The sequence below is a fragment of the Propithecus coquereli genome, unplaced genomic scaffold (genome assembly GCF_000956105.1).
Source record: "Propithecus coquereli isolate 6110/MARCELLA unplaced genomic scaffold, Pcoq_1.0 Scaffold7, whole genome shotgun sequence".
Taxonomy (NCBI): Eukaryota; Metazoa; Chordata; class Mammalia; order Primates; family Indriidae; genus Propithecus; species Propithecus coquereli.
In genome coordinates, this window is record NW_012153062.1 from 21,178,664 (window position 1) to 21,203,248 (window position 24,585).

Consider the following 24,585-nt stretch of genomic DNA (forward strand, 5'->3'; position numbering starts at 1 on the left):
AATGTAATTTGATGTGATCAAAATAGTGAAAAAGCAACATGTGGAATGGGAAAAAATATCTGTAGATCATCTATTTGATAAGGAGTTAATATCCAGAATATATAAAGAACTCCTGCAGCTCAACAACAAAAAAGTAAACAACTTGATTAAAAACTGGGTAAGGGACTTGAATTGACATTGACATTGACAAAGAATATATACAAGTGGCCAAAAAGCACATTTTTTGAAAAGATACTCAACATCACTAATCGTTAGGGAAAAGCAAATCAGAACCACAATGAAGGCCAGGCATAATGGCTCACACCTGTAATCCCAGCACTTTGGGAGGCTGAGGCAGGAAGATTGCTCGAGGCCAAGATTTTGAGACCAGCTTGAGCAATATAGCGAGACCCTGTCTCTACCACCACCGCCCACGACCACCACCACCAAACCACAATGAGATACCATCTCATAGCTTTTAGGATGGCTACTATTAAAAAAAAAAACTCAGAAAGTAACAAGTGTTGGTGAGAAGAAACTGGGTTCCTCATGAATTGTTGGTAGGAATGTAAAATGGTGCAGCCACTGTGGTTGGCAGTATGTATGTATACGTACAGTATGGTGGTTCCTCAAAAAATTGAAAATAGAATTACCACATGATCTAGCACTTATGGCTACATACTGAGAAGAATTGAAAGCAGGGTCTCAAAGAGATATTTGTGCACCCAGGCTTATAGCAGCATTATTCACAATGGCCAAAAGGTGGAAGCAACCCAAGTCTCTACTATGGATGAATGGATAAACAAAATGTAATATATACATGCAGTGGAATGTTATTCAACCTGGAAAAGGAAGGAAATTCCCACACATGCTACAACGTGGACGAACCTTGAGGACATTCTGCAGAGTAGAATGGTGATTGCCAGGGGCTGGCAAAAGTGGGGAATGGGGAGTTGTTTAACGGGTACAGAGCTTCAGGATAGCAGGATGAAAAGAAGTTTGGAGATGAATGTTGGTGGTGGTCACACAACAATAATGCCACTGAACTGTACATGTAAAAATGGTTAAGAGGATAAATTTTGTTATGTATATTTTACCACAATTTCAAAAAGTAGAACAATCTTCCTAATTCCATTTTTAAACAACTAGTTGATTTATATTGAGGTTTGTGCTCATGAAGTGGTTTGTTTCATGGGAAGATGCTCGTTAGAATTCTGGTACATAAGTGTCCCCCAGCAAGAACTCCCCGGAACTGCCACAGCCACAGGGCTCTGAGACACAAATCCACTGCTCCCTGCCCACCCCCACCTTGCTGATGGAGGCTCTGGAGCCAAGGGACAGCCAGAGTCGGTCCAGGGCCCCCCCCCTTGCAAACAACACCTGGGCATTGTTTTCTTTGACTCTGGTTTCACATAGGCAACGTAGCGGAAGGTGAGTAATTGACTTTTAAATATTTAGATATTTAACTTCTGAGGAAGTTAAAGGAAACAGAGGCTCAGAAGGAGGGCAAACTAAACCCCAGGAGACACACAACACAATTCACCTTAATCAATGTTGCTAGAGGTAGATGGAGATGGGTCCCCAAAATCCTAGTCCTACCAGCAGTTGTCACTTGTCAGTAAATTGTCACCAACTGTGTGACTATGGGCAAGTCATTAAACCTCTCTGGGCTTAACTCATCACCTTTAACATGCAAACAATATGTATTAAAATAGTTATTTAAAAAAATATCAAATGAAAGAATGTATATGAAAGTGTTTCAAAACTGAAGTGATATCTCTACAGGGAGTCTCTCTGGACCTATTCTGGTTCAGGGGGTTGCCTGATTTTTTTTTTGAAGAGATATCTCTAAAGATATGAATTTCTTATAGGTTTTGGAGTCAGTCTTTGTTTAAGAAATAGGACAATTGTACTCTTCTTGCATGGACTTTGCAAAATTGCAGGTGCTGTGTATAAAGTGTATAGCACAGGATCTGGCCCAGAGTAGGTTCAATACACAACAGCTTCGATGGCTTTTATTTCCTGCTGCTCCCCTGAGGGACCCTGATCCACCCTCCTCTCTAGGAGGGGATGGGGTTGGGAGGTTGGGATGGTGGGAGGATGAAGTGATGCGTAGTTTTGATCTGCCTGTCCAGCATCCATTCTCCTATCTTGTAAGGGCAGCCCTACTTTTCCTGGGGTGATTTTCTTTCCCACTTTCAGTCTGTGTGGTGCCTGTACCCCTCCTCCCTTCCCATCCACCCTGGTCCTCGAGGCTCGGCCAATCAGCATATTCCCTCCCCTTCCCCTTGGCCGCAGTGATTGGTTCGTGATGATGGGGCGTGACCTAACCCAGGACAATGGAGCACATCCCTGAGTCTTTTGCTGGACCCACTGGGGAACAGAAACATGTTTCTGTGAGGTCACTTAGATGGCAGAATATAAGCCTGGATCAGGAAGAAAATGAGGCCAACACAATGAAAGTAAAATTCAAGAGATGGAGAGAATCAGACAAGTGATGAATAAATTTGAATACCTAGATTCGAACAAGGCTGAACCTCCATTGGATGCTTTCGTAAGTCAATAAATCCACCCCTCTACCCCCCCCTTTTTTTTGGTAGTTTGAGTTTCTGCTACTTGTTATGAAAAGCTTTGATTAATGTAGTGGGGAAAGGGATAGCCTTTGAATTTAACCCCCAACTTCAATGATGTCCCCTATTTTCCTTCTGGAATGATCCCCATAACGACAGCTCACCTTGCGTCCGAATTCTTCCCCTTGCCTCACTTCCCGAGGATAGCCGTCAATCAGGAAGCCCTTGGTGCTGCTGAGCCTGGCCACCATGGCCTCCTTCAGGAGCTCCAGAACGATGCCCTGGAGCAGAGGGAGAATGGTCAGGATGTGAACTCTTCCATAGGACAACACTAGAAGTACCACAAGTCTCCTTCAGTCATCCCACTGAGGGAGGGAGGAAGGTTCAGACAAGATTAACAGCAGATGGCAACATATCACATTTCACCTCACCTCCCCCCGCCCCCCATATTTTAATGTCTATAAAATTGTCAGGTATCTTACAATCAGTGCTGGGTCATAGTTTAACTGTTAGTTTTTTTTCTTACTGGTACATTCTTAGCAGTTATGTTTTACTGAAGTGTCTTAAAATAATGACACCTTAGATTAGATGAAATATGACAGCCATATTTCATATGGTAGCACTCCAAGAATTAGGCATAATGGCAGTTTAAAACTAGACAAAACAAAATGTATTTCACTGTTACTTTTTTTTCCAGTAAATATTTTATAAAATTTGATATCCATTGACTTTGGAAGGCTTTCAGTAGATGTGAAACACTATTTTCTAGCAACGTGCTTTCTCTGTTAAAAATTTTGATTTAACAAGTGCTTATGGGGCCGGGCATGGTGGCTCACGCCTGTAATCCTAGCACTCTGGGAGGCCGAGGCGGGCAGATTGTTTGAGCTCAGGAGTTCGAAACCAGCCTGAGCAAGAGCGAGACCCCGTCTCTACTAAAAATAGAAAGAAATTAATCGGACAACTAAAAATATATAGAAAAAATTAGCTGGGCATGGTGGCGCATGCCTGTAGTCCCAGCTACTCAGGAGGCTGAGGCAAGAGGATCGCTTGAGCCCAGGAGTTTGAGGTTGCTGTGAGCTAGGCTGACGCCACGGCACTCTAGCCCGGGCAACACAGTGAGACTCTGTCTTAAAAAAAAAAAAAAAAAAAAACCAAGTGCTTACGGAAAATAAGGGAAGGGGGATACATGGAAGTTTGGGAATGGGTGTAGGAAAAATGTAATCAGCTGCCCAAATGGAGGCATTCCCCGTTCTCTGGCTTTCTGGCTTTTGGCAAGGGTTTAGGAAATGCAGCCATCACAGACATGGTCAGAACCTATGTCTGGATAATCGTGAATTAACTCCTCATGAAATTTATAGTCTGACAAGGAAGACAGACAATAGGTGAACAAATGGATATATCATCAAGAGTCAGCTGGAGATAACTGATGGGCACAAAATTAAAGCAAGGCAGAGAGATACTGAATGCTGGGGGTGCTATTTTAGATAGGGGTGGTTCAGGGAAGGCCTTTTTGATAAAATGTGACATTTAAGTGGAGATCTGGATGAAGTAAAAGAGAAAACTATGTGATTATATGAAGGAAGAGGACTCAGGCTGAGGGAATACCAAGTGCAAAGGCCCTGGGGCAGGAACAGCCTGATTTCAGGAGGAACAATGAGGAGGCCAGTGGACAGGTGGGACCAAATGAGGTCCGAGTGGTGGGAGATAACTCTGGAGAGGAAGCTGGAGGCCAGGGCCATGGGAAGGACTCTGGATTTCATGCTAAGTGCAGTGAGGAGCCATTGGAAGCTTCGGAGGAAAGGAATACTGCAATCTGGTAAACATTTAAAGAAATCACTTTGGCTACTGTGAAAAGAGGAGGCTGCAGGGGGAAAAGAGTGGGCACAGGGAGGCCAGTGAAGAGGTGATGGCAACAGTCTGTTTTCCTCTCACGAGGACTGTTCCACCTTCCAGTCAGCTGGCTAGAGAGGATGTAGAAAGCTCTGCAAGCGAATAGGGATTGTATTGTGCAAGCCCTAACTAGAGAGGCTAGCAGAGGACCCGGTGTGGCAGGAATGAATATTTTTTTTATAACTGTAGCATCTAGCTTCTCAGAGATGGATGGTAACTTGAAAAGAAAAGATATTAAACAAGGACGTTCTTTACTTATATTACATAAGCAAGACACCAAATTTTAAGATAATGCTATCATATCTCCCAGAAGCAGACTAAAACATTGTTTTCTGTTTCCTGGGGGTCTCTAATTCTAGGCTCTACTGCACCACACTCACCACTATCTTGAAGATTTTTAAACTCTAAAGTGGGGATGAATTTGGGGGGGAAATGTGAAATAGGCTAACACTTCAGGGGCTGCCAGAGCAACAAGACAGAAGAAGGGAACTGGGCCGCACAGCTTGGTCGGGCAGATGGGCGGTGTGCTGTAGCCCTGCCTGCCTCTGGACCGTCACGTGGGAGAGAAATAAAACACAGCTAGAGTCCCGTTGGGTTTCTTTGTTCCAGCAGCTCAGACTCATTACAACAGTCCCACAAGTCTCCCCAGACAGGGAAGGCAGGTATGTGGGGCAGGTCGCGTTGCTTACTGAGGGTACCAGGTCTCCACGTTCCATGATGTCTCTGATCAATTTGCTTCTTTCAGATTCCGATGCCAGCTCATTACGCAGGAGCTCACCAGTCGAGAGATGTGTAAATCCATATTTTTCCACCAGCTTCTCACACTGTGTGCCTTTGCCAGAGCCAGGGCCACCTTGAAAAGAAGTCAGGTATCAGACATGAATCCCAATTCCGGTGCCTCATTTTTGACTGTAGTCACCACAGAGAGCAAACCTCAGCGCTTCATTCACCAAGCATGTACTGAGCACCTAGGATGCACCAAAGCTCCACCTCCCGGGAGCTGTGCTGGGAGGGATGGATACAAAGGAGAATGGGAAACTTACTATCCAAGGGGCAGGTGTTTCAGACAAGCAACAGACAGTTACTTGTTGCAGACCACTTGTAACTAGTGGTTACAAGTCAAGCAGTTACAAGGGGTCTCATGGGGGCGCTGCTACAGGAGCACATTTCTCCCTTTGCATTAGAGATGCAAGTCAGAGAAGTTTCCTGGGGAACTGAACCTGCTCGTGAGCAAAGCACTGGCTGCAGTGCCTGATACTTGGTGAGTGCTCGACACACGCTAGCTGCTAATTTAAAAAAAAAAAATTGTTTTATTTTCAAACAATCACAAACTTACAAAAGAGTTGTGAGTAGAGTACAAAGAACTTTCTGAAACATTTGAGAATAAGTTGCTAATCGCAAGTCTCATTACTCTAGAACGTTTAATGTCCTTTCCTACCAACAAGGAACCAAGCACATCCTCCTTCGTATCTATGTCCTCAGACCCCCATTCACATTCCAATTGAATTGTCCCAATTGACCCAATAATGTCTTCTAAAGCCGACGGATCAAGTTCAGAATCACGTGTTGCCTTTAGCTGTCACGTCCTTTGGTCTCCTTCAGCGTGGAACTGTTCCTCTGGGTTTCCTTGACACCTTTGAAGATTCTAGACGGTTATTTTGTAGCGTGTCCCTCAATATGATTTTTCTATTTTTTTTCCTAGCCATTATTATTAACTGTATTCTGCCTTTGATGAATATAACGTTTTTGACCTGCCTTCCAAGTTCAACCAGTTACTAAGTCATAGGATTTTACATCTGAAAATAACAAAAGCTAACCTTTGCCAAGTGCTTACTGCACCAGTCACTGTTCTAAGCATTTTATGTGTATTAATTTAAAAGAACCTTAGGAGGCAGGCACTGTTATAATCCCCATTTCACAGACGGGAAGCAGAGGCACAGAGAAGTTAACTCCATTGCTTTAGGCTGCATAGCTAGTAAGTAGCAAGTTCAGGGTTTGAAGCCCAGGCTCTGACCCTCAGAGGTGTTCTCTTCTCCCTTCCTCACTGTGGCCAGATTTACCTGGCCACAGTTCACGTCCTCACGCTCTGCCTGGCGTGCGGCAGCCACTCCACCTCCGCATGTGGGAACAGGTGAGGCCTCGGAGTCCAACAGACCTGCCAGCAAGGGGACGTGCCTGAAAGACGTGTCACTCCCCAGCTGCACAGCATTCAGGGGCTTTCCATGCCCCCCAGACTAAAATCCAAACTCCTTACAGTGGAATTTCAATTCTCCAGAATCTGGTCCCATTTTGTTCTAATTCGCCAACACCTTCATTTTTACCCTCCCCCATCACTGTTATGCCTGCTACGTGGAGTTCCTTCAACAACACAGACTGTTCTCGAGCACCATGCTTGTGCTCTTCCCTGTCCTGAGCCTGAAAGGCCCTTCCTTCCTCCTCTTTTCTTTCTTCCCCTGCCCCAGCCTTATCGAGGTATGATTGACAAAACTGTATAAATTTAAGGGGTAAAGCATGATGATTTGATATACATACATATTGTGAAATAATTTCCCCAATGAAGTTAGTTAACATATCCATCACCTCACATAGTTACCTTTTTTTTTGTGGTGAGGACATTTAACATTTAGCATCTACTCTTAGCTGATTCGAGTATGCAATATTGTTAACTGCAGACACCGTGCTGCGCATCAGGGCTCTAGAACACATTCATCTTACAACTGAAAGTTTGTTCCTTTGACTAACGTCTCCCCATTCCCCGCTCCTCCCCTCAGCAGCCACCATTCTACTGTCTGCTTCTACAATTTAGACTTTCTTAGACTCCACACATAAGTGGGACCATGCAGTATTTCTTTCTGTGTCTGGCTTATTTCAATTAGCATATATCCTCCACGTTCACTGTTGCAAATGGCAGGTTTTCCTTCTTTTTATGGCTGGATAATTTTCCATTTTCCAGCACATTTTCTTTACCCATTCATCCTCTTTTCTAACTGTCGAGGGCCTCCTCATCCCTTAGGCCCAGGGCAGATGCTTCTCCCTTCCGGCAGGAACCAGACCCCTCACCCTCACCTCTGCGGGAGCGGGTGGTGTGAGCGGCACTTGGGCGCACTCTGCCCCACACCGGGTCTCCAAGCCATCTGCCCTGGAGGCCTGTCTGGCGCCCTCAGCACCTCAAACCGCACCTTGCACATAGCGAGTGCTCCAGCAATGCCTGATGAATCAAAGTTTTCCTGTTAAAAGGGAATATTTAACATTAAAATGCAAAGCATGATTGAGATTTTGTTAAAAGTATAATAATGAGAATTGACAACTTATTCTGTAATTTTCCTGGTTTGCCTTTCTTCATACTCAAAACTCCTTTCTTTGTGCAGTTGACGTCTTCCCTCTTAAGGAGTTGTCCCTCTTTAGCAGAAGGGCCTCTCGTTCCCCCTTCTTTGCCTTGGCAGGAAATCCAGGAAAGGTCTGCATTTTCTATCTTCTGCTGGTCCATACAGCTTCTCTAAGCCAAATGGGGAGGGGTCAGACCCTTCACAGTATGGTCGTGGATGGGCCAGGTGTAACGGGGAAACAGCAGTTAGAGAGGCTTGCAAAAAATAATGCAGACCACTTAAAGGAGCAGCCAGCTGCCAGCTAATGCTGTGTTTGCTTTAAGCACAGTGGCTCCTGTCTCCTGACATGATAGAAACAGAGACTGTGGGAACCAGAGAATGCCAGTGGGGGAAGATGTGCTTCCAGGTAAATGACTAAGGGGGCAAGTGACTGAGCTCCTGCAGAGGCCACCAGGGCTTCTGTGGCCGGATTTACCTAGAAACTCTTTTCCTGGGATGGCTGGGAGCCAGTCATGCGGAAAAGATATTTTCAGACTTGGCTTACAAGGCAAAAAATGCTGTGTTCCTATTATTTTCTTCCTTCAGCATCCTACTAATATGACTATTACAGTTTTTGTTCTCCTAAAATGTTATTTAATAAATCTCGACACAAAGGCAATTAAAAATCTTCAGCTCAAATTAACAACAGCTGTGTGTCAAACAGCAGCCGCTGCCCCAGTTAGAACCCTTTTGTGGGAGCAACAGCTGCAAATTCTTAGCATTCTTTGGCCAAATGTTGCAGGCACTGTGGAATTTTAAGTAATCTACACAATGGCTTGATTCTTCCCTTGGCTCCAAACTGAAGCACAAAGTGATTTTTATCACTGCAGTGAAAGTGCAGAAACTGCTGGTGGAAACATGAATTTTCATTTACTGTCACTGACATGTCTTTGAGGTCTTAACTTATGACTTTTAAATAAAAAACAGTGGGGTCTTGATATCCCTCCAGGATAATTTGTTACATAGAAAAAAATCTTTTGAGGCTCCACGACCACATCTCGGAATACTGAGTGGGCGTGTTCGCTGGTAACAGGATGACTGAGGACAGACAGGAGCTGTCACACTGACTGTCATCCTGCTGGCTCAAGGCTCAAACCCCTGAACAAACCCATACCCAATACCACGTGGTGTGATTCACAAAGGGAGTCTGGGATATGAGATTCCATTTTAATGGGGTCTGTCAATACTTAAAAAAAAAATCTTTATTCTCAAGCTCAAATGTAGCTTACAGAATTTTCTCTCTGAGGCCAAAGATGCCATATTGTGAAAACTGCAAATACCGTGAACACCCACTTATACAGCTCAGGATACCCACAGGTCCCCACGGCGCTACCCCAGAAGGAAGGGGGAAGAGACGGCAGGGGAATTGTGACCCAGCGAGCCGACGTCTGCGTGCTCTTCGGTACCTGGCGTCCTTTGAGGTGGAACTGAAATCTGCATCACCTCGGCATGCCCACATGGGTCACCTCTTCCAGTTTGCCTGTTATTGATGGGAGCAACCCTCTCCTATGAGACACCTCCTGCATTCATCGGCCGGGCTCTTCAAGAGAAGGGCCTGTCTCTTAAGCAACTGTTGCACGTACTTGGCCTCAGGAGAAAAAGAATGAAATGGCAAAGCTGGCGTCTTTCAGCACATCCTGGACTCAGTAAGAACGCCCAAACAAATAAAGATGCAGGTAGATAATTAGCTGGATCCCAAATACAAACAAATGCCTGCACTTAAGTCTTGATTACGCTTTTAAGTGTTTTACATAGTAATGGCAGCACAGAGCTGGTTATAATGACCTTTTTGCCATTTTATTGTATCTGGTTAACTGGAGGATGCAACCTGGACTGAAACATCAGGCCTAATTAATACACTCTTCATTTGAAAAACATCTATTGGGCAGCTAGCATGGGTCTGACACTGTCCTAAGCACTGGGAATAGAAAGACCCAGAACTGGGTCTTTTCCATCAGACCCATCACAGTCTAGTGGGGAGCATGGGTGGGTGAACCGCCACCGCAGCAGCGCTATCGGTTCCATGAGCGGGGCCTGCAAACGCCACCCTCAGCCAGGCAGGGGAAGGTAATCACTCTTGGCGGGAGAAATGTGGGGAAAAGGCATAAGGCTGACCCTGGTCCCTGCAGTACTGTCACTTGGAGCATGAAAGGGTTCTGCAGAGAATGGCGGGAGTGGAGGAATGTGACATGTCACGAAGGGCACAGGGCAGATGATCTGACGATAAAGACTGCTGTGCCATTTACTGGTCGTGTGGTTCTGGACCAGTCTTTTAATTTCTCTGAATCTTAGTTTCCTCACCTGCAAAATGGGCGGAAATAAGAGCCAACTTTCTGCTCACTCCACTGTGGCTCTCCTTCCTCTGCATCTCCCACACCTGGCCCGTTGCCAAGCTCAATCACGTTTACATTTGAAAAAGTCTCTGAAATCTACCCCCTGTTCCTGAATCTCACTGAAAACTTCTCTTGCCCCATCTCTCTGTCAAAAAATTGGCTCTTGGTAAAAGCTGTTTACAGTGGAGGTTATCCAGCTCTCTAGCTCTTCCTGAGTTATATCATCCAGCTCATCAAGGTTTGAATTAAACGTAATCCAAAGCCATCAATGAGTCTGGAGACTGGCCATCACTTAGAGATGTCCGGACCACTTGCTGGTACTTAAGATAAATCAGGCTGGGCGTCGTGGCTCATGCCTGTAATCCTAGCACTTTGGGAGGCCAAGGCAGGAGGACTGCTTGAGGCTTGGCGTTTCAGAGCAGCCTGAGTGACATATTGAGAGTCCGTCTTTACAAAAAATAGAAAAATTAGCTAGGTGTGGTGGTGTGCACCTGTAGTCCTAACTACTCAGGAGGCTGAGGCAGGAGGAGGGCTTGAGTCCAGAAGTTTGAGGTTGCTGTGAGCTATGATGATGCTGTTGCACTCTAACCAGGGTGACAGAGAGAGACTCTGTCTCAAATAAAAAAAAAAATCAGTGCATGTGTGATATATCACACACATACACATACACACGTGACAGTATATGTCACATGTATCTGGTTTGGAAAACTCACAAGGTTAATTTTGTCTGAGTTTCAAAGCAGAGAGGGCAGCATTTTCTGGGTTCTAATTGCCATTAGCAAAGCTCTCCAGGTCTTAATTCCTGTTCCACCCCAGTCTGAGAGTTCTTTAAACCTCCTCAACACCAACGACCTTTATAACTCACCCAACCTCAGCCCCCTGTTGATCTGGCTGAACCTCAGCACTCATCACTTGGGCCTGTCCTCCCATTCTGATAGCATCTTCCTCCTCCTTTCTCTTTTCCCTTGACCTCATTTGTTCTCGACTTGTCCTTTATGGCCAGTAGGACCTCATCGAGTAGGTCCATTCCCTTTGGGCTCCACTAACCTCGCCGGCTAGCTGGACACCAGGCCCTTTCTAGTAACTTTGACTCCTTTGCCCCTTCCTGAATTCCACTGGACCCGCCACGACACCACTGGCCTGCTCTCCCTGCCCAGGCCGCATTTGCTTTATTTGTATCTACTCTGGGCTGCTAAGAATTCCTTGAAGTCACGCTGAGTCACGCTAACTTCATAATAGCTGTTACTACTTCTTGGTAAATATATTTCTCTTTTACTGATATCGGATATGATATCAATTGGATGTCCATGGATGGATTCTAATATTTCCCCATTGTCCTTCAACATATCCTCATTCCTCTCACTTTTTTCTTTTTCTTTCTTTCCTTCTTTTTTTTTTAAGTATACTCACCACTATACCAATGAGGAAAACATTCTAAAAATTTCTATTGTTTCCTTTTTTTTTCTGACAGAGTTTTGCTCTGTCACCTGGGCTGGAGTGCAGTGGCGTCATCATAGCTCACTGCAACTTCAAGCTCCTGGGCTCGAGGGATCCTCTTGCCTCAGCCTCCTGAGTAGCTGGGACTACAGGTACACGCCACCATGACTGCTAATTTTTCTATTTTTTGTAGAGATGAGGTCTCGCTCTTGCTCAGGCTGGTCTCAAACTCCTGGACTCAAGTGATCCTTCCACCTCGGCCTCCCAAAGTGCTAGGATTATAGGCATGAGCCACCGCACCTGGCCTTCCTCTCACTCTTAACAGATAATTTTAATCCTCTTATTCACTGAGAAGATGAAGACTAACTCCTTTCCTCAGCATTTTCAAAACATTTATGTCTTCATCTTTTTTCCTCCAACCATCTTTTCTCCTATTTGGAAGACTTTATACAACTTATCTCTCTGCTTTGGCTCTTGTAGCTCCCTGGTATTTTCTTCGCAGGTAGTTGTAATACCATGATGCCAAACACAGTGCCTGAAACATAGTAGACACTTTATAACCGTGGCTGAAAGAAAAAATAATTTAATGATGAATGATCTTCTCCTGCCTGCTCCCAGAACTTGATCTTCTCTTTCTTGCTCATGTTAAATTTATTTCTCTCAGTTGGCACTTTCTCCTCTGTATGACAACATGTTCGGCTCTCCCAATCCACATGAGAATATTTCCACATTATCTGCATCCTCTAGTTATCCTTATATTCTTTCTCCTTTCTTCAGTAGCCTAAGACTGCCTGTCTCTATTTCCTCCTCATTTATCAACTCCCTATCCTCTTGGAAACTCATACACTCATCACTCTCTCATGTGATGTTTTAAAATTCAACAGTGATTGCATAATTGGCGATATTATTGCTTCTAGTCTTTAATATCTTTGACTCTTTAGTAGCAGTTAACCCCACTGACAAACATCTTCAAATTCTCTCCCCCTCTGGCCTCCAGAAGACAGTTTGCTCACACTCTCTCCCCTCCTTTGCCAGGCTGCTGCTCAGAGAGAGCAGAAATGGTTTCATTCACATTAGTATCCCCACAGAACCTGGCACAGTGCCACAGACAGTTGTTAATTAGAGCCCTGTGACCCCACAAAAGTCACAAGTCTACTCCCTTTCACATAAAAGAAACATGGGACCAAAGGCCTTCAGTTCCAGGTTCACATCTCAGACCTTTCTCCCTCTGGTTAGATGACTTTGATCAAGTGCCTTATCTGCTTTGAGCTTCAACCCCTTCCGTTACAAAAGGGAAATGGTCACAATGCCTGTTGGTTGTGAGGACAATGAGGTAATGCACGTCAGCTGCTTGGATCAGTAACTGGCGAAGGGAAACACTCAACAAGTGTCATGATTACTGCCTGGAAAATGAGGCAGCTAGTGCTGGTGATGCTCAGAAGTCCTTTTAGCTCTACCATTCCACGATTTTACAAAGACTGGACACAATCTTTTTATACTGTGGTACTATTTTAACATCTTCAAAGATGGACAGTCTTCACAGTTGTAGCTTGTGAGGGTATCAAATATCTTTTGCAAATCAAACTATCCTATTTCTAGATAATCTTCATATTTGTTTAAAAATCTATCATATTTCTGCCTCTTGAAATTTTTCTTTCTCCCTAAATGAAATCGGGTCCCAGTGCTGGATTCAGTTTTTGTGACCAATAACTCCTTTCGGAGAAAAGCTATGATGCTGTCATCATGAACCGACTGTGCCCCACGAGCGTCTTTGCCGGTCTGGGCGCATGAGTCACACTGGACATTCTGCATCTGGGATGAGTGCATCGCCACGCCGGACTTCCGCAGGCCGCTGCTAGGAACTGATTCACTCTTATTGAAACAATTATGAAAAATAGATCTTTATCCTCAAAGACAACATCTCTGTTAGTCCTTAAAGGCACTGAGTGCTTCAGGCAATTTGGCAGATGTGTTGAAATATGCCAGGGTCAGCTCAAGGTTATACAGAGAAACTTTAAATGGGACTGGGAACTTCTTGATAGCAGGGACTGTGCCTTATTTATCACTGCCTGGTATACAGCAGGCACTTGATAATTGAATGAATGGTGAGGTGCCTGTGAGCTCCAGAGTGGCAGCCTTGGACCTGGCAAGGAAGGCAATTAGGAGACCCAGGTTCTAGACCACTCCTGCTTTAAACTAGCTGAGTGATCGTGGGACAGTCACTTTGCCCCTTTGGATACCGGCTTCCCTGTCTGTAAATTGAAGAGGCTGGATTAAATGAGTGGTTTCCTGTGTTGGACTGGATTACTCTTCCTAAATTTTCAGCTTTTCTTCCATAGTGCTGTGGAAGGATTATTCGTCCTCATTTTTTGAATTTAAGAGTTCCAAGTGCTTGCTTTTGTCAATGAAATGTGGGCAGAGATGGACGTGTACCACTTTTAGGCAGAAGTTTTTACAGCTAGTAAGTAGTTTGCCAGGTTTCTTTTCCATGAGACTGGCAATGTCTCAGATAACAGGGGCTCCATCAGCATGGTTACCAGAGTGAAGTTGGAAAGCTGCTTGAGAACATTCCTGAATTAATATATCTCTAAATCTCTGGGCTGAGGCCTAGGAATTTATAGTTTTAAAAAATTCCCCTGGGAAAGTATACAGATATCTCAATGTACTTTAAAACATATAAGCAAAAAAGACATACTTTGGATTAGTAGAAGGACAGACATGTGAAAAAACAAGATAGACAAGTTGAGTTCCCTTGTTTGAAATGCTTGGGACCAGAAGCGTTTCAGATTTTGGATTTTTTAAAATTTTGGAATATTTGCATTATACTTACCAACTGAGAATCCCTAATCTGAAAATCCAAAATCCAAACGGCTCCAATGAGTGTTTCCTTTCAGCATCATGTCAGTGCTCAAAAGATTTCAGATTTTGGAGCATTTCAGATTTCAGATTCTTGGACTAGGGGTACTCAACCTGCAGTAAAATGTCGATGGTAGAATCTAGGTGGTGGCTATACACGTGTTCACTGTAAAATTCTTTCAGCTTTGTTGTATGTTTGAAATATTTTCATAATAAAGATAATTGTTAAAAAATTCCCCAGGTGATTCTGATGATTAGCCTGATTTGGAACTTCTGGACTAGATAATTTCAGGAAGGCAATTTGCTGTGAGCTCCCCGACAGTCACTGCAGGAAGTCTTTGTTGATCTTTCTTTTCATATTTACAATATAATAATGCTGAGATAATGGTTTGTCATGAATGAAAAATTGTTATGATGGTTAATAAAAATCCTCAATGCCTTATCAAAAGCAGGGCTATTCCTCTCTCTTGCAGATGACGGGAACTTTTTGTCTCCTCGGCACCAAGCTAGAGAGCATAGGAAGAGAACTGCGGCCGATTTTGCATCAGTGGAGTGGGTCGGAGGCCACACCGGTTTGAAAAGTCACTGTAGACTATTCAGATAAAAGTCTCTGGTTCATGATGCTTTTGGCTTGAGATTTTATCTAATAAATACCTGTTTTATGTGTTTTTTGCAATAATTAATTTAATCCTTACAACAGCATTTGAAGCAGGTGCTATCTGTAACCCTATAACAGATGAAGAAACTGTGCCCTGGTACCACTAAGCTCCGTAGCCTCTCATGTGCAATGGGGCCTTCTGCCCCTCCTTTCTGGAAATCAGACAGACCTGCCATTCAGAAATGCGCAGCACAGTCCTCAGTCAGTTGGAGCGGTCACCGGGAGCTGGGCTGTCATCATGGCCCCGCAGGGTTGCCAGGTGAAACACAGGATGCCCAGTTACATACTGCATGAGACATACTTTCACTAAACACCAAGTCATTGTTTATCTAAAATTCAGCTAGGGGACCTGTATTTTTATTTGTTAAATCTGGCAACCCTATCAGGTCCCACCACTTATTAGCTGGAAGACTTCAGGGACGTGATTTCATCTCTGTTCTGACAACTAACAACAGTCTATGATTTTGTAATTCATTCAGCCAAAACTCACTATGGCCACAGTGAAACATGTAAAATGTCTCATTAAGACAAGACTCTGAAACTCAATGCCAAGACTCTAGCTCTTACATGGACAGAAGACCAAGTAAGTTCAGGTCTCAGGTGAGAGGAAACAGCAGGCACCATGGTGGTGGCTCCCAAACGTTTCCATCCCATGATGCTGGGTGAGCTCCTACAGCTCCTAGCATCCTAGCTCCTTCTCCACCCTAACCCCATCTCTAAACAGGGACAGGGACAGGATTTCCAAACTGCTCATGAAGAAATCCATTAAAACACCTGTCCTTTATTTCTTCACCCAGAGGTCTCCAGAGCCTGTTCCAGACCCAATACACGAAGCACATTTATTTTTTCAAAACTATAGACCAGACCTTTTCGAAAGTTGTTTCAGTCAGGCTCTCCTTATTTGGGTCTCTGAAGTTTTGGAATTCATTTTTCTAGAGTGTCCTGTCCCTTCCAAATCCTTCTTAAACGCACTAAGCTACTTTTATTCCTACATTGTAGCCTACTTCATGCTAGGATTTTAGGCATGTATTAAATGAATGTTATAGGAAATGCTCCCCCAACCCGTGAAAGAAATGCATGCTCCTTATTGAAGATTTAGATAATTCAGAAAAGCAAAACAATAAGAACACTATTCCCACTCCCCAAAGGTAACCGCCAAACACACATTTTGTTTTGTTTCTTTGTACCTTTTTTCCCTACATGTGATTTTCTAGTTTGGTTTTCATTGGCAACCTGTGTGTTCTGACACCTCACCTTTCGGGCTTCTGTATTCTCATCTGAAAATAAGCTTGTTGACTGAAAATAAGCTTGGTGTTGTTCCAAGGTCATTTCTACCACTATCATTCTACACTTTGTCAGAGAACTTGGAGAATATTTGTGCTTGCAGTCTTTTTGTGTACAAATACAAAACAACAAAAAAAGGAAGTGAGGTTATTAAGACAAGTAGGAACATTTGTGGTAGATGTTAGTTGGATTGCATCTGAGGTTATGTGCTCATTTCTGGACCACACTGTGGAAACTGAAAGTCTTAAACATTGTGATGGGAATATAAAATTGGTACAACTTTTCTGAAGGGCAATTTGGCAATATACGTAAAAAAGTCTTAAAACTTTTCACATCTGTGAATTTATCCTAAAGGGGAAAAAAATCACTGCTTTAGTTACATAGATATTCATTACAGCATTTTTAATGAAAGCAAAATATTGGAAAAAATAATGCATGACAATAAAATGAATTATAGCAATACACAGAAATAGGTTGCAATCATTAAAATGATGTATTGAAAGAAGACAGACACAAAAGAATACATACAGTATAATCCCATTTACATAAAATTATAAAATGTCTACAGTAACCCCTGCAGGGAGCAGTGATTTGAAAGGGGGCACAAGGGAGGCTTCTGGAGTGCTGGTGGTGTTCGATTTCTTGATCTACAGCTTGGTAAGATGGGTGTATCCAATTAGTGAAATTTCATCAAACTGAACACTTACGACTGTGCATTTTCCTGTTTCAGTTGAATTATAAAAGAACTTTAAAATATGACACAATATATTCAGATATACTGTCTGAGAAAGATGCCCATGAGACTTTGTTAAATACAAAAAGTAGGTTTTAAAATTGCATGATCTCATTCTGATGAAAATGTATATTTAAAAAATATACACATAGAAAAAACCTAAGAGGAATATACATCAAAATGTTAATATGTTCATCTCCAGATATTGAGATGGTGGGGGATTTTGTTGTGGTTGATACATGTTTTCTAGAATGAAGATGTATTATTTTTATAAAAAGAAATCTTTACATTAAAAAAAATTCTGTCCAGTCTATTTTAGGAGATATTTTGGCTGCATGTGTCCAAAGAGACATGAGGGAACGGGAGATGGTAAGAGTCCATTGATTCATTCCATAAGCAAATGTGAGCTTAGACTCTGTATTTAAGTGCTGGGCACACAAAGATGAGAATATAGCACCCTGTTCTGAAGGAGCTTACAACCTATAAAATAACATAAGAAACTGGATGTTTTTAATCGGATGAAGACGTGAATCACCGGAAAGGTGTATATGTCTTTAAATACTTGTGTGGCTATGGCGGTGGAGAGAAAGCCGATTTGTTCTGTGTTGCTCTGCAGGGCAGGACTAGACCAAACAGTGGAAGTTTTGACAGACCAGGTTTCGACTCAGTCTTAGGAAGACCTTCCTAAGCACAGTAGCTGTCCAATGGAAACATATCCTCTTCTCTGCAGGGAAGACCAAGCAGATGCAGCTGGTACCCTCCACGAGGACTCAAGGCTAGGACTGTCCCATCTGAGCTCACTAACACCGCAGTGTGTGAGAGAGGAGGGGTGGCATTGCTGGGCCTTTGGTGGATGCCCAGGAGGGGCTGTTGGGCAGCCCTAGAGGATACACTTCAAAAGCAGGGCTGCGGCTTCTGCCTGCTTGCTTTGTTTTGGTTTGAGAGTAGACTGCAGGCCTCTGGGAGGCCCAGCTCAATTCTACTGTGGCCATGGACGTTGATGGTACCATCTGCCCCACAGGTGAACATCTTCTTTCTATTGTTATTGTGAACTCAATCTTACCAGGAAGATTAAAAACCAAAACTTGGGGCCGAGTGCAGTGGCTCACATCTGTGATGCCAGCACTTTAGGAGGCTGAGGTGAGAGGATTGCTTCAGGCCAGGAGTTCAAGACTAGCTTGGGTAACACAGTGAGACCCCCATCTCTAAATGAATGAAAAAAATTAGCTGTGCATGCTGGCATGCACTTGTAGTCCTAGCTTGGGGAACTTGGGGGCAGTAACTTTATCTGAGCTCTCATCATCTTCCATTCCATTCATTCACGTTAAAGACATATATTAAATGCCAGGTATCCTGATACGTACTGCAGAAACAAACCGGAAAAAAAAAAAAAGAGCATCACTACCCTCACAAGTTTTAGTAAAAACCACCCTTCCCTTCAATCACTGGTCACGATCACCTTAAAGAAGAAGGCTGGGAATGGAGGCTCATGCCTGTAATCCCAGCATTCTGGGAGGCTGAGGCAGGAGGATCACTTGCAGCCAGGAGTTCGACACCAGCCTGAGCAACATAGTGAGACCCCCATCTCTAGAAAAAAATTGAAAAATTAGCCAGGCATGCTGATGCGTGCCTGTAGTCCCCACTACTAGGGAGGCTGAGGCAGGAAGATCACTTGAGCCCGGGAGTTTGAGGTTGCAGTGAGCTATGACCATGCCATTGCCCTCATGCCCAAGCAACAAAGCAAGACTATGTTTCCAAAAAAAAAAGTGGGGGGGTCAGTGGAAAGGGTTCCCGTGGGCAGACTCCAGGAGCCTACTGCTGGCCTCGACCAGGTTTCTCACTGATGAACATTCTCTTCTTTTCTCAATAACAGTCTCAGTGCTTGTCTCCACAGCTCTATGCAGACCAAGCTGAGGACTTGCGAGAAAACAAAAGCGTGTTCTGGATGCTGCTCTGCCACGCCAGCTTTCCATATATTTACTACAACAGTTTGTCCAAGCAGGGACATATGTTACAGGCCCAAATAGATTCCTTCTGCTCTATGCTGAGGTCGCTGGGCTGGTGTTGATGGGCAGGTGAGTGGCACTAACACATGATCCACTTCCTAGTAAAAGTCATTTCTCGAAGCAGGGCAGAACCACGAGGAATGTCTCCTTCAGAGTCAATGCCCCAGACGAATACAAGAAAAAATATCACCTGGGTCACAGCAACATAAATCATGTTAAATCAAAACAGCTGCACTCTGTTACAAGCGGAAAGAGTCTTTTATTGCCTTGACCACCTGATGGTTGGTTTAAGTAGGTTTCATTTGCAGCTAAGAAGACATTCTGAGACCCTTGGCTCAGAAGAGCCTGGAGCCAATGGGAAGGGAAATACTTTGTGAAGCTACATTTTGGAGGGCCCAAAACCGTCACGGTTCTCTTAATCATGGCTTGTTACTCTGCTTCATTCTTCAAGGCAAAAAGTGTTCTCCTACGGTAAAACGGTCTCCTATGGTGCTGAGCTGTTGTAGACAACAGTAGGAATGTGTTAACTAGAGGAAATCACAGGGTTTATAGGCAGGGTTCAGCCCAAGGCCTAAGAGACTCATTCTCAGTCAACTGGCTGTAACTTTAGCCAACTACAGCTGGTTGTAGGTGAAACACCACTTAACAGCTCAGTCCCTTAGGGAGTGTTTAATTTTAACAAGAAACACTGAGAAAACAGGAACTTACCAAATCTCTAAACCTCTGTCATGGCTCCCCAATCTTGTAGGTATCCTTCCCTCCTCCGGATTCACTTGTGATCCCATCCTCGCCCCCCTTTTCTCAGCACTTCTCCCTCTTCTTGGTTGTCTCCCCTCGCTCAGCATATATATGATAGTTATAATGATAGCTAATGCCTGGTGAGTATTTACTAAGAGCAGTGTTGCAGGTGTTAATTCCTTTCATCCTCACATCAACCCTATGACCTAGGTACTAGCATTACATCCACGACAGGGGAGGAAACTTAGGAACAGTGGGTGGAAGGACGTTGCCCAGGGTCACAAGCCAGTACACGCGGGAGCTGCATTTGAACTCAAGTAGTGATGCTCTTGACTAGAACCTAGAGTCTGTATTGCCTTTCTCTTCATACACATGTGCTCGAATCTCTCATATTTTTAAAATATATTCCACCCTTGACCTTCCCTTCCTTTGTATACCACCCTAACTCTTTTCTTTCTCTCAGAGTTAAGTTTCTTGAAAGTGTAGTTTGTACACAGCCTCATTTCCTTACCTGCAGTCGCCATAACCCACTGGCTTTACTCCCTTCGGTTCCATGGGAACTGCTATCACCAACGTCGCCAATAATTCTTTGGCTGCCAAACCCAAGAGGCAATTTTCATACATTTTACTTAACCTTTCCCAGATGGAAACTCTTTCCTCCCTAGCCTTCCACGACATCATTTGCCTTTGACATACTGCTTTCCTCTCTGTCCTTGTCCCCTCTGGCTCCGGCACAGGTGTTCCTAAGGCTCCACGGCTCAGCTGTCCTCTGGCCTGGCTCTGCCTGAGCTCACTGTGCGATCTCTCGCAAGCAAACGGCTTCACCTGCCATTGCTATCCTGGTGAATTGCACACCTGTGTCCACAGCCAGAACATATGCTTTGGGTATCAGATCTCCAAAACCTCTCGTTTAATGGACATAACTACATGGATGTCCCAGAAGCAGCTCAATCTTAAAATGTTTAAAACTGAACTCATCTGTGCCTCAAAATCCATTTCTTTTCCACATTCCCTATCTCCTTGAATGGCGCTTCCATCCACATGGTTGTCTAAACCAGCCACTTCTGAGTCATGCTAAATTCCTTTATTCACCTGTGCACACCTGGGTCTTTATGTTCTGTTCAATCTACCTCCTAAAATCCTTTGGGTCTGTTTCTTCTTCCCATCATCTGCCTCCTCCTTCTTTACCAGAATGGCCAACCTGGTGGCCTTCGACTGGCCTCCCTGCTCCCTGTTGCTTCCGCCACAGTGTTCTTTCTGAAATCGGAATCTGATGACATGTTACTGAGTAAAAGCCTTGATGGCTCCCCTCGCACAGGTTGAAGTTCACACTTCCCAGGCGGTGTGGCAGCCTCTCATGACCAGACTTTGCCTGCCTCCAGCTCTGCCTCGTCCCACATCCCGGCCCTCCCACCTCCGAGGCTTCCTCTCCTTGCCGTGGGCCCGCCCCAGCTTTCTTCCCATTAGCACCTGGCCAATTCCTGTCTTCCTCAGGACTCAGCTCTGACATCCGCTCACCCCTTGCCCCACTTCAGTCTTTCTCTCCATCACCTATGCCTCTGCCATTGCATGGACCGAGCTGTGCTATTGGCTTGCTCTCACCCTCAACGGGAGCTCCTTGAGACCAGGGAGCCTTGCCTTCCTCTTGGTATGCTCAGGCCTGTCACTCTGATGATCTATAGTAAAGACTCAATAAATGTGTCAAATGAATTAATGAAATTCACCCAAAGGCATACATACCTAATGAAGAATTTACTATAGCAGAGAGAGAATATCTTTATCATTAGGGGAGATTTTGCAACCCCCTTTCAGTCTATATATTCCCTGGTCTAGGCCAGTTTTCACTCTACCTCCATATTAAGCTATTGTTCGAGATCAATGCGTAGTTGAGCTACTCTGTCCAATCCACAAAGACAGTCTCAGAATGAGCAGCTTCCCTCAGATCCACCCTGCATCAAATTCTCAAACACGTGCTCACTGTTGCTCTTGGCCCTCAGAATAGTTTTGGTGATGCTCACAAAACAGACCCATAATATGTCTTCACAGCAAAAGATACAGCATGTGTTCTAAAATCAGTGCACTTTCAGTGATGGTTCAGAATATTTTTATAGATTCAAATTGTTTCCTGTTTTGAAGTTAATTGGGAGAAACATGGCTGGGGTGCTCAGAGGTCTATTACATTAATATTCATTTGCTGTCTTATTTTATCTTTGTTTTCAGACATCAATAACTAGATATATGGGAACAAAGTAAAATAGAAAATTGAGGTAATTTTTCAAATAATTATGGCAAACTCTTCCCTTCCCCACTATATTCCCACAATTTTATCTACATTTTGGCCTCCTTACTTACGTATCTACAGACACTTTAAGAGCATGGGCTTTGAAGTCTGAGAAACTCGAGTCTGAGTCCCAACTCTGTCACTTATTAACTATATAACCTGGGAAAGTTATTCAGCCTTTCTCAGCCTTAATTTCTTCAACTTCTTTCCTTTAAAGTGGTAAAGAATATTAGTACTGATAATTGGTGTGAGGATTAAATAAGACAATACGTATAAAGACAGTATCTGGAACATAGTAGGTCACCAGTATATGTTAGTTTTAATATTGTTCTGAGGTACTTAAAATGGATATTTTAGACGTAGAGGATGGAGGCTTTGACTTATTTAATTGCTTTCACACTTGACTTCCTTAAGGCTATGTCTCTGTCGTACAAGTCTCCAATTAGGAGAACAGTTGGCAATGTGTTAACTCATTGGCTGCTCAAATTTGGGGTGGACAGAGAACAAACGGAATTTTGCCATTTTAAAAGAAATTCAGAAAGGATAGGGGATTGGCCCAGGGGTACACAGAACTTGGATACAAACACAAGATCTTCGGTGTTCTCTTCTCTCCAGTGATGGGTGCTGCTAGAGTCCATAGCATCTGCCAATGTCCACTGATCATTCTTAGTGGGTCTCTGGACAAGCAAAAGAGGCCTTCAGTGAGTCGAGCCTGGAGATGAACCTTCACTCAGTTGCTAATCAGTCAGCAGCAGGACACAGACATGGAGCACTTGCCATTTCCTTCAATGTACTTAGCCTTCAGTGAACAGGCCGAGTACCTAAAACTCCATTGGCTGACTCAGTTGATGAGTTAATAGTGCTTCCAAAAAGATTTCAACCAATGGTGAAAAGATGATGAGTGTGAGGTCTCCATTCACTTTACCTGGAAAATTCATGGACTTGTGCCAGCCTTTTTTTTTTTTTTTTTATTTCAGCATATTATGGGGTACAGATGTTTAGGTTACATGTGTTGCCCTTGGTCCCCCCCCAAAGTCCGTGTTTCACATATGTCCATCCTTCGGGTAGTGCGCATTGCACTCCTTGTGTATACAAATACCCGTCCCCTCCTCCCTCCTCCCCCCTCCTCCCGCAGCCCTCCCCCTTCCCCAACATCCAATAGATGTTGTTCTGATATGTGCATTTATGTGTTGATTAGTTAATACCAATTTGATGGTGAGTACAAATGGATCCCGTTCTGCTGCTCTTGTGGTGCCCCACTTTGGATAATGGGCTTAAGTTTAACCCAGGAAAGTGTAAGAGGTGCTAGATCACTGTCGTTTCTTATGATTGAGTAATATTCCATTGTAAACATATACCAAATTTTGATAATCCACTCATGGGCACTTGGGTTGTTTCCACATTCTTGCAATAGTGAATTGTGCCAACCTTTTTTTTTTAGTAGTAATTTGTCCTTCTGGATGACTCTTTATTGACTCAGCAACATCTTTCTTTTGAGAAAATAATTTAAAAACATGAAAAAATAACAAAAAAACTTCTGCCGTGTCATGTAGTGTTCCAAGGACCATTTCATGTCTTCTGAATTTCACAGTTCTTTGAGCATAGTAAGCCCCTGATAAAGGTTTATTAATTTGGTTTGGTTAAATGAAGAAAGCATTGCATTCTAATTCAATATTACTTAGAGCCTTTTTGTAGTGAAAAGGTTTATATAATTAAGTATAATAGGTTCATTGTCAGCACATAATGTCTGCATTTCTCCAACATTAGAAAGACATCTCATTGGTTTATAAATGCATTTGAGGCTCTCTTGCAAAGGAGTCTAATGTCTCTCTTCCTTGACTTTCCCATTCTTAATGGCCTGGACTATGAAAATACAGATGTCAGGCATGGGAGAGCATGAAGAGGCCCTTAGTGTCTGTATCCCTTCAGGGGAGAAAGAGCTGGAGCAATCCCATGCCCATGTGTGGAGTGAGGACCATGCTCCAGTTGGGCCAGGCCACAGACTGGGAAGTCAGATGGAAGTTCATTCCCCAGGTGAACTCAGCTGTATTAGTCAGGCTTCTCCAGAAAACCAGTAGGATATATATGGATATATAAGAGGAGATTTATTATGGGAATTGGCTGACTCCACTATGGAGGCCGAAAAGTTCCACAATAAGCCATCTATGAGCTGGAGAACAGGGAAGCTGGTGGTGTCGTTCACTCTGAGTCCAAAGGCTTGAGAACCTGGGGGGTTGCTGGTGTCCAGGAGAAAATGGATGACCCAGATCCAGAAGAGAGACAGCAAGTTCATATTTCCTCTACCCCTTTGTTCTATCCAGGCCCCCAGCAGATTGTACGGTGCCCACCACATTGATGAGGGTGGATCTTCCTTATTCAGGCCACTGATTCAAATGCCATTCTCTTCTGGAAACGCCCTCACAGACACGCCCAGAAATAATGCTCTACCAGCTAT

At 43.8% G+C, this 24,585-nt stretch overlaps 1 protein-coding gene across 1 annotated transcript in view; it reads right to left on the reverse strand.

Moving 5' to 3' along the window:
• AK5 (adenylate kinase 5) overlaps positions 1-24,585 on the reverse strand; it is a 275,240-nt gene that overhangs the window by 26,753 nt on the left and 223,902 nt on the right. Inside the window, exons 11-12 of the mRNA XM_012661058.1 lie at positions 5,129-5,292; positions 2,714-2,830 (exon numbers count right to left, since the gene is read on the reverse strand). Coding sequence (XP_012516512.1) covers positions 2,714-2,830; positions 5,129-5,292 — 281 coding nt within the window. The remainder of the gene's footprint in view (positions 1-2,713; positions 2,831-5,128; positions 5,293-24,585) is intronic.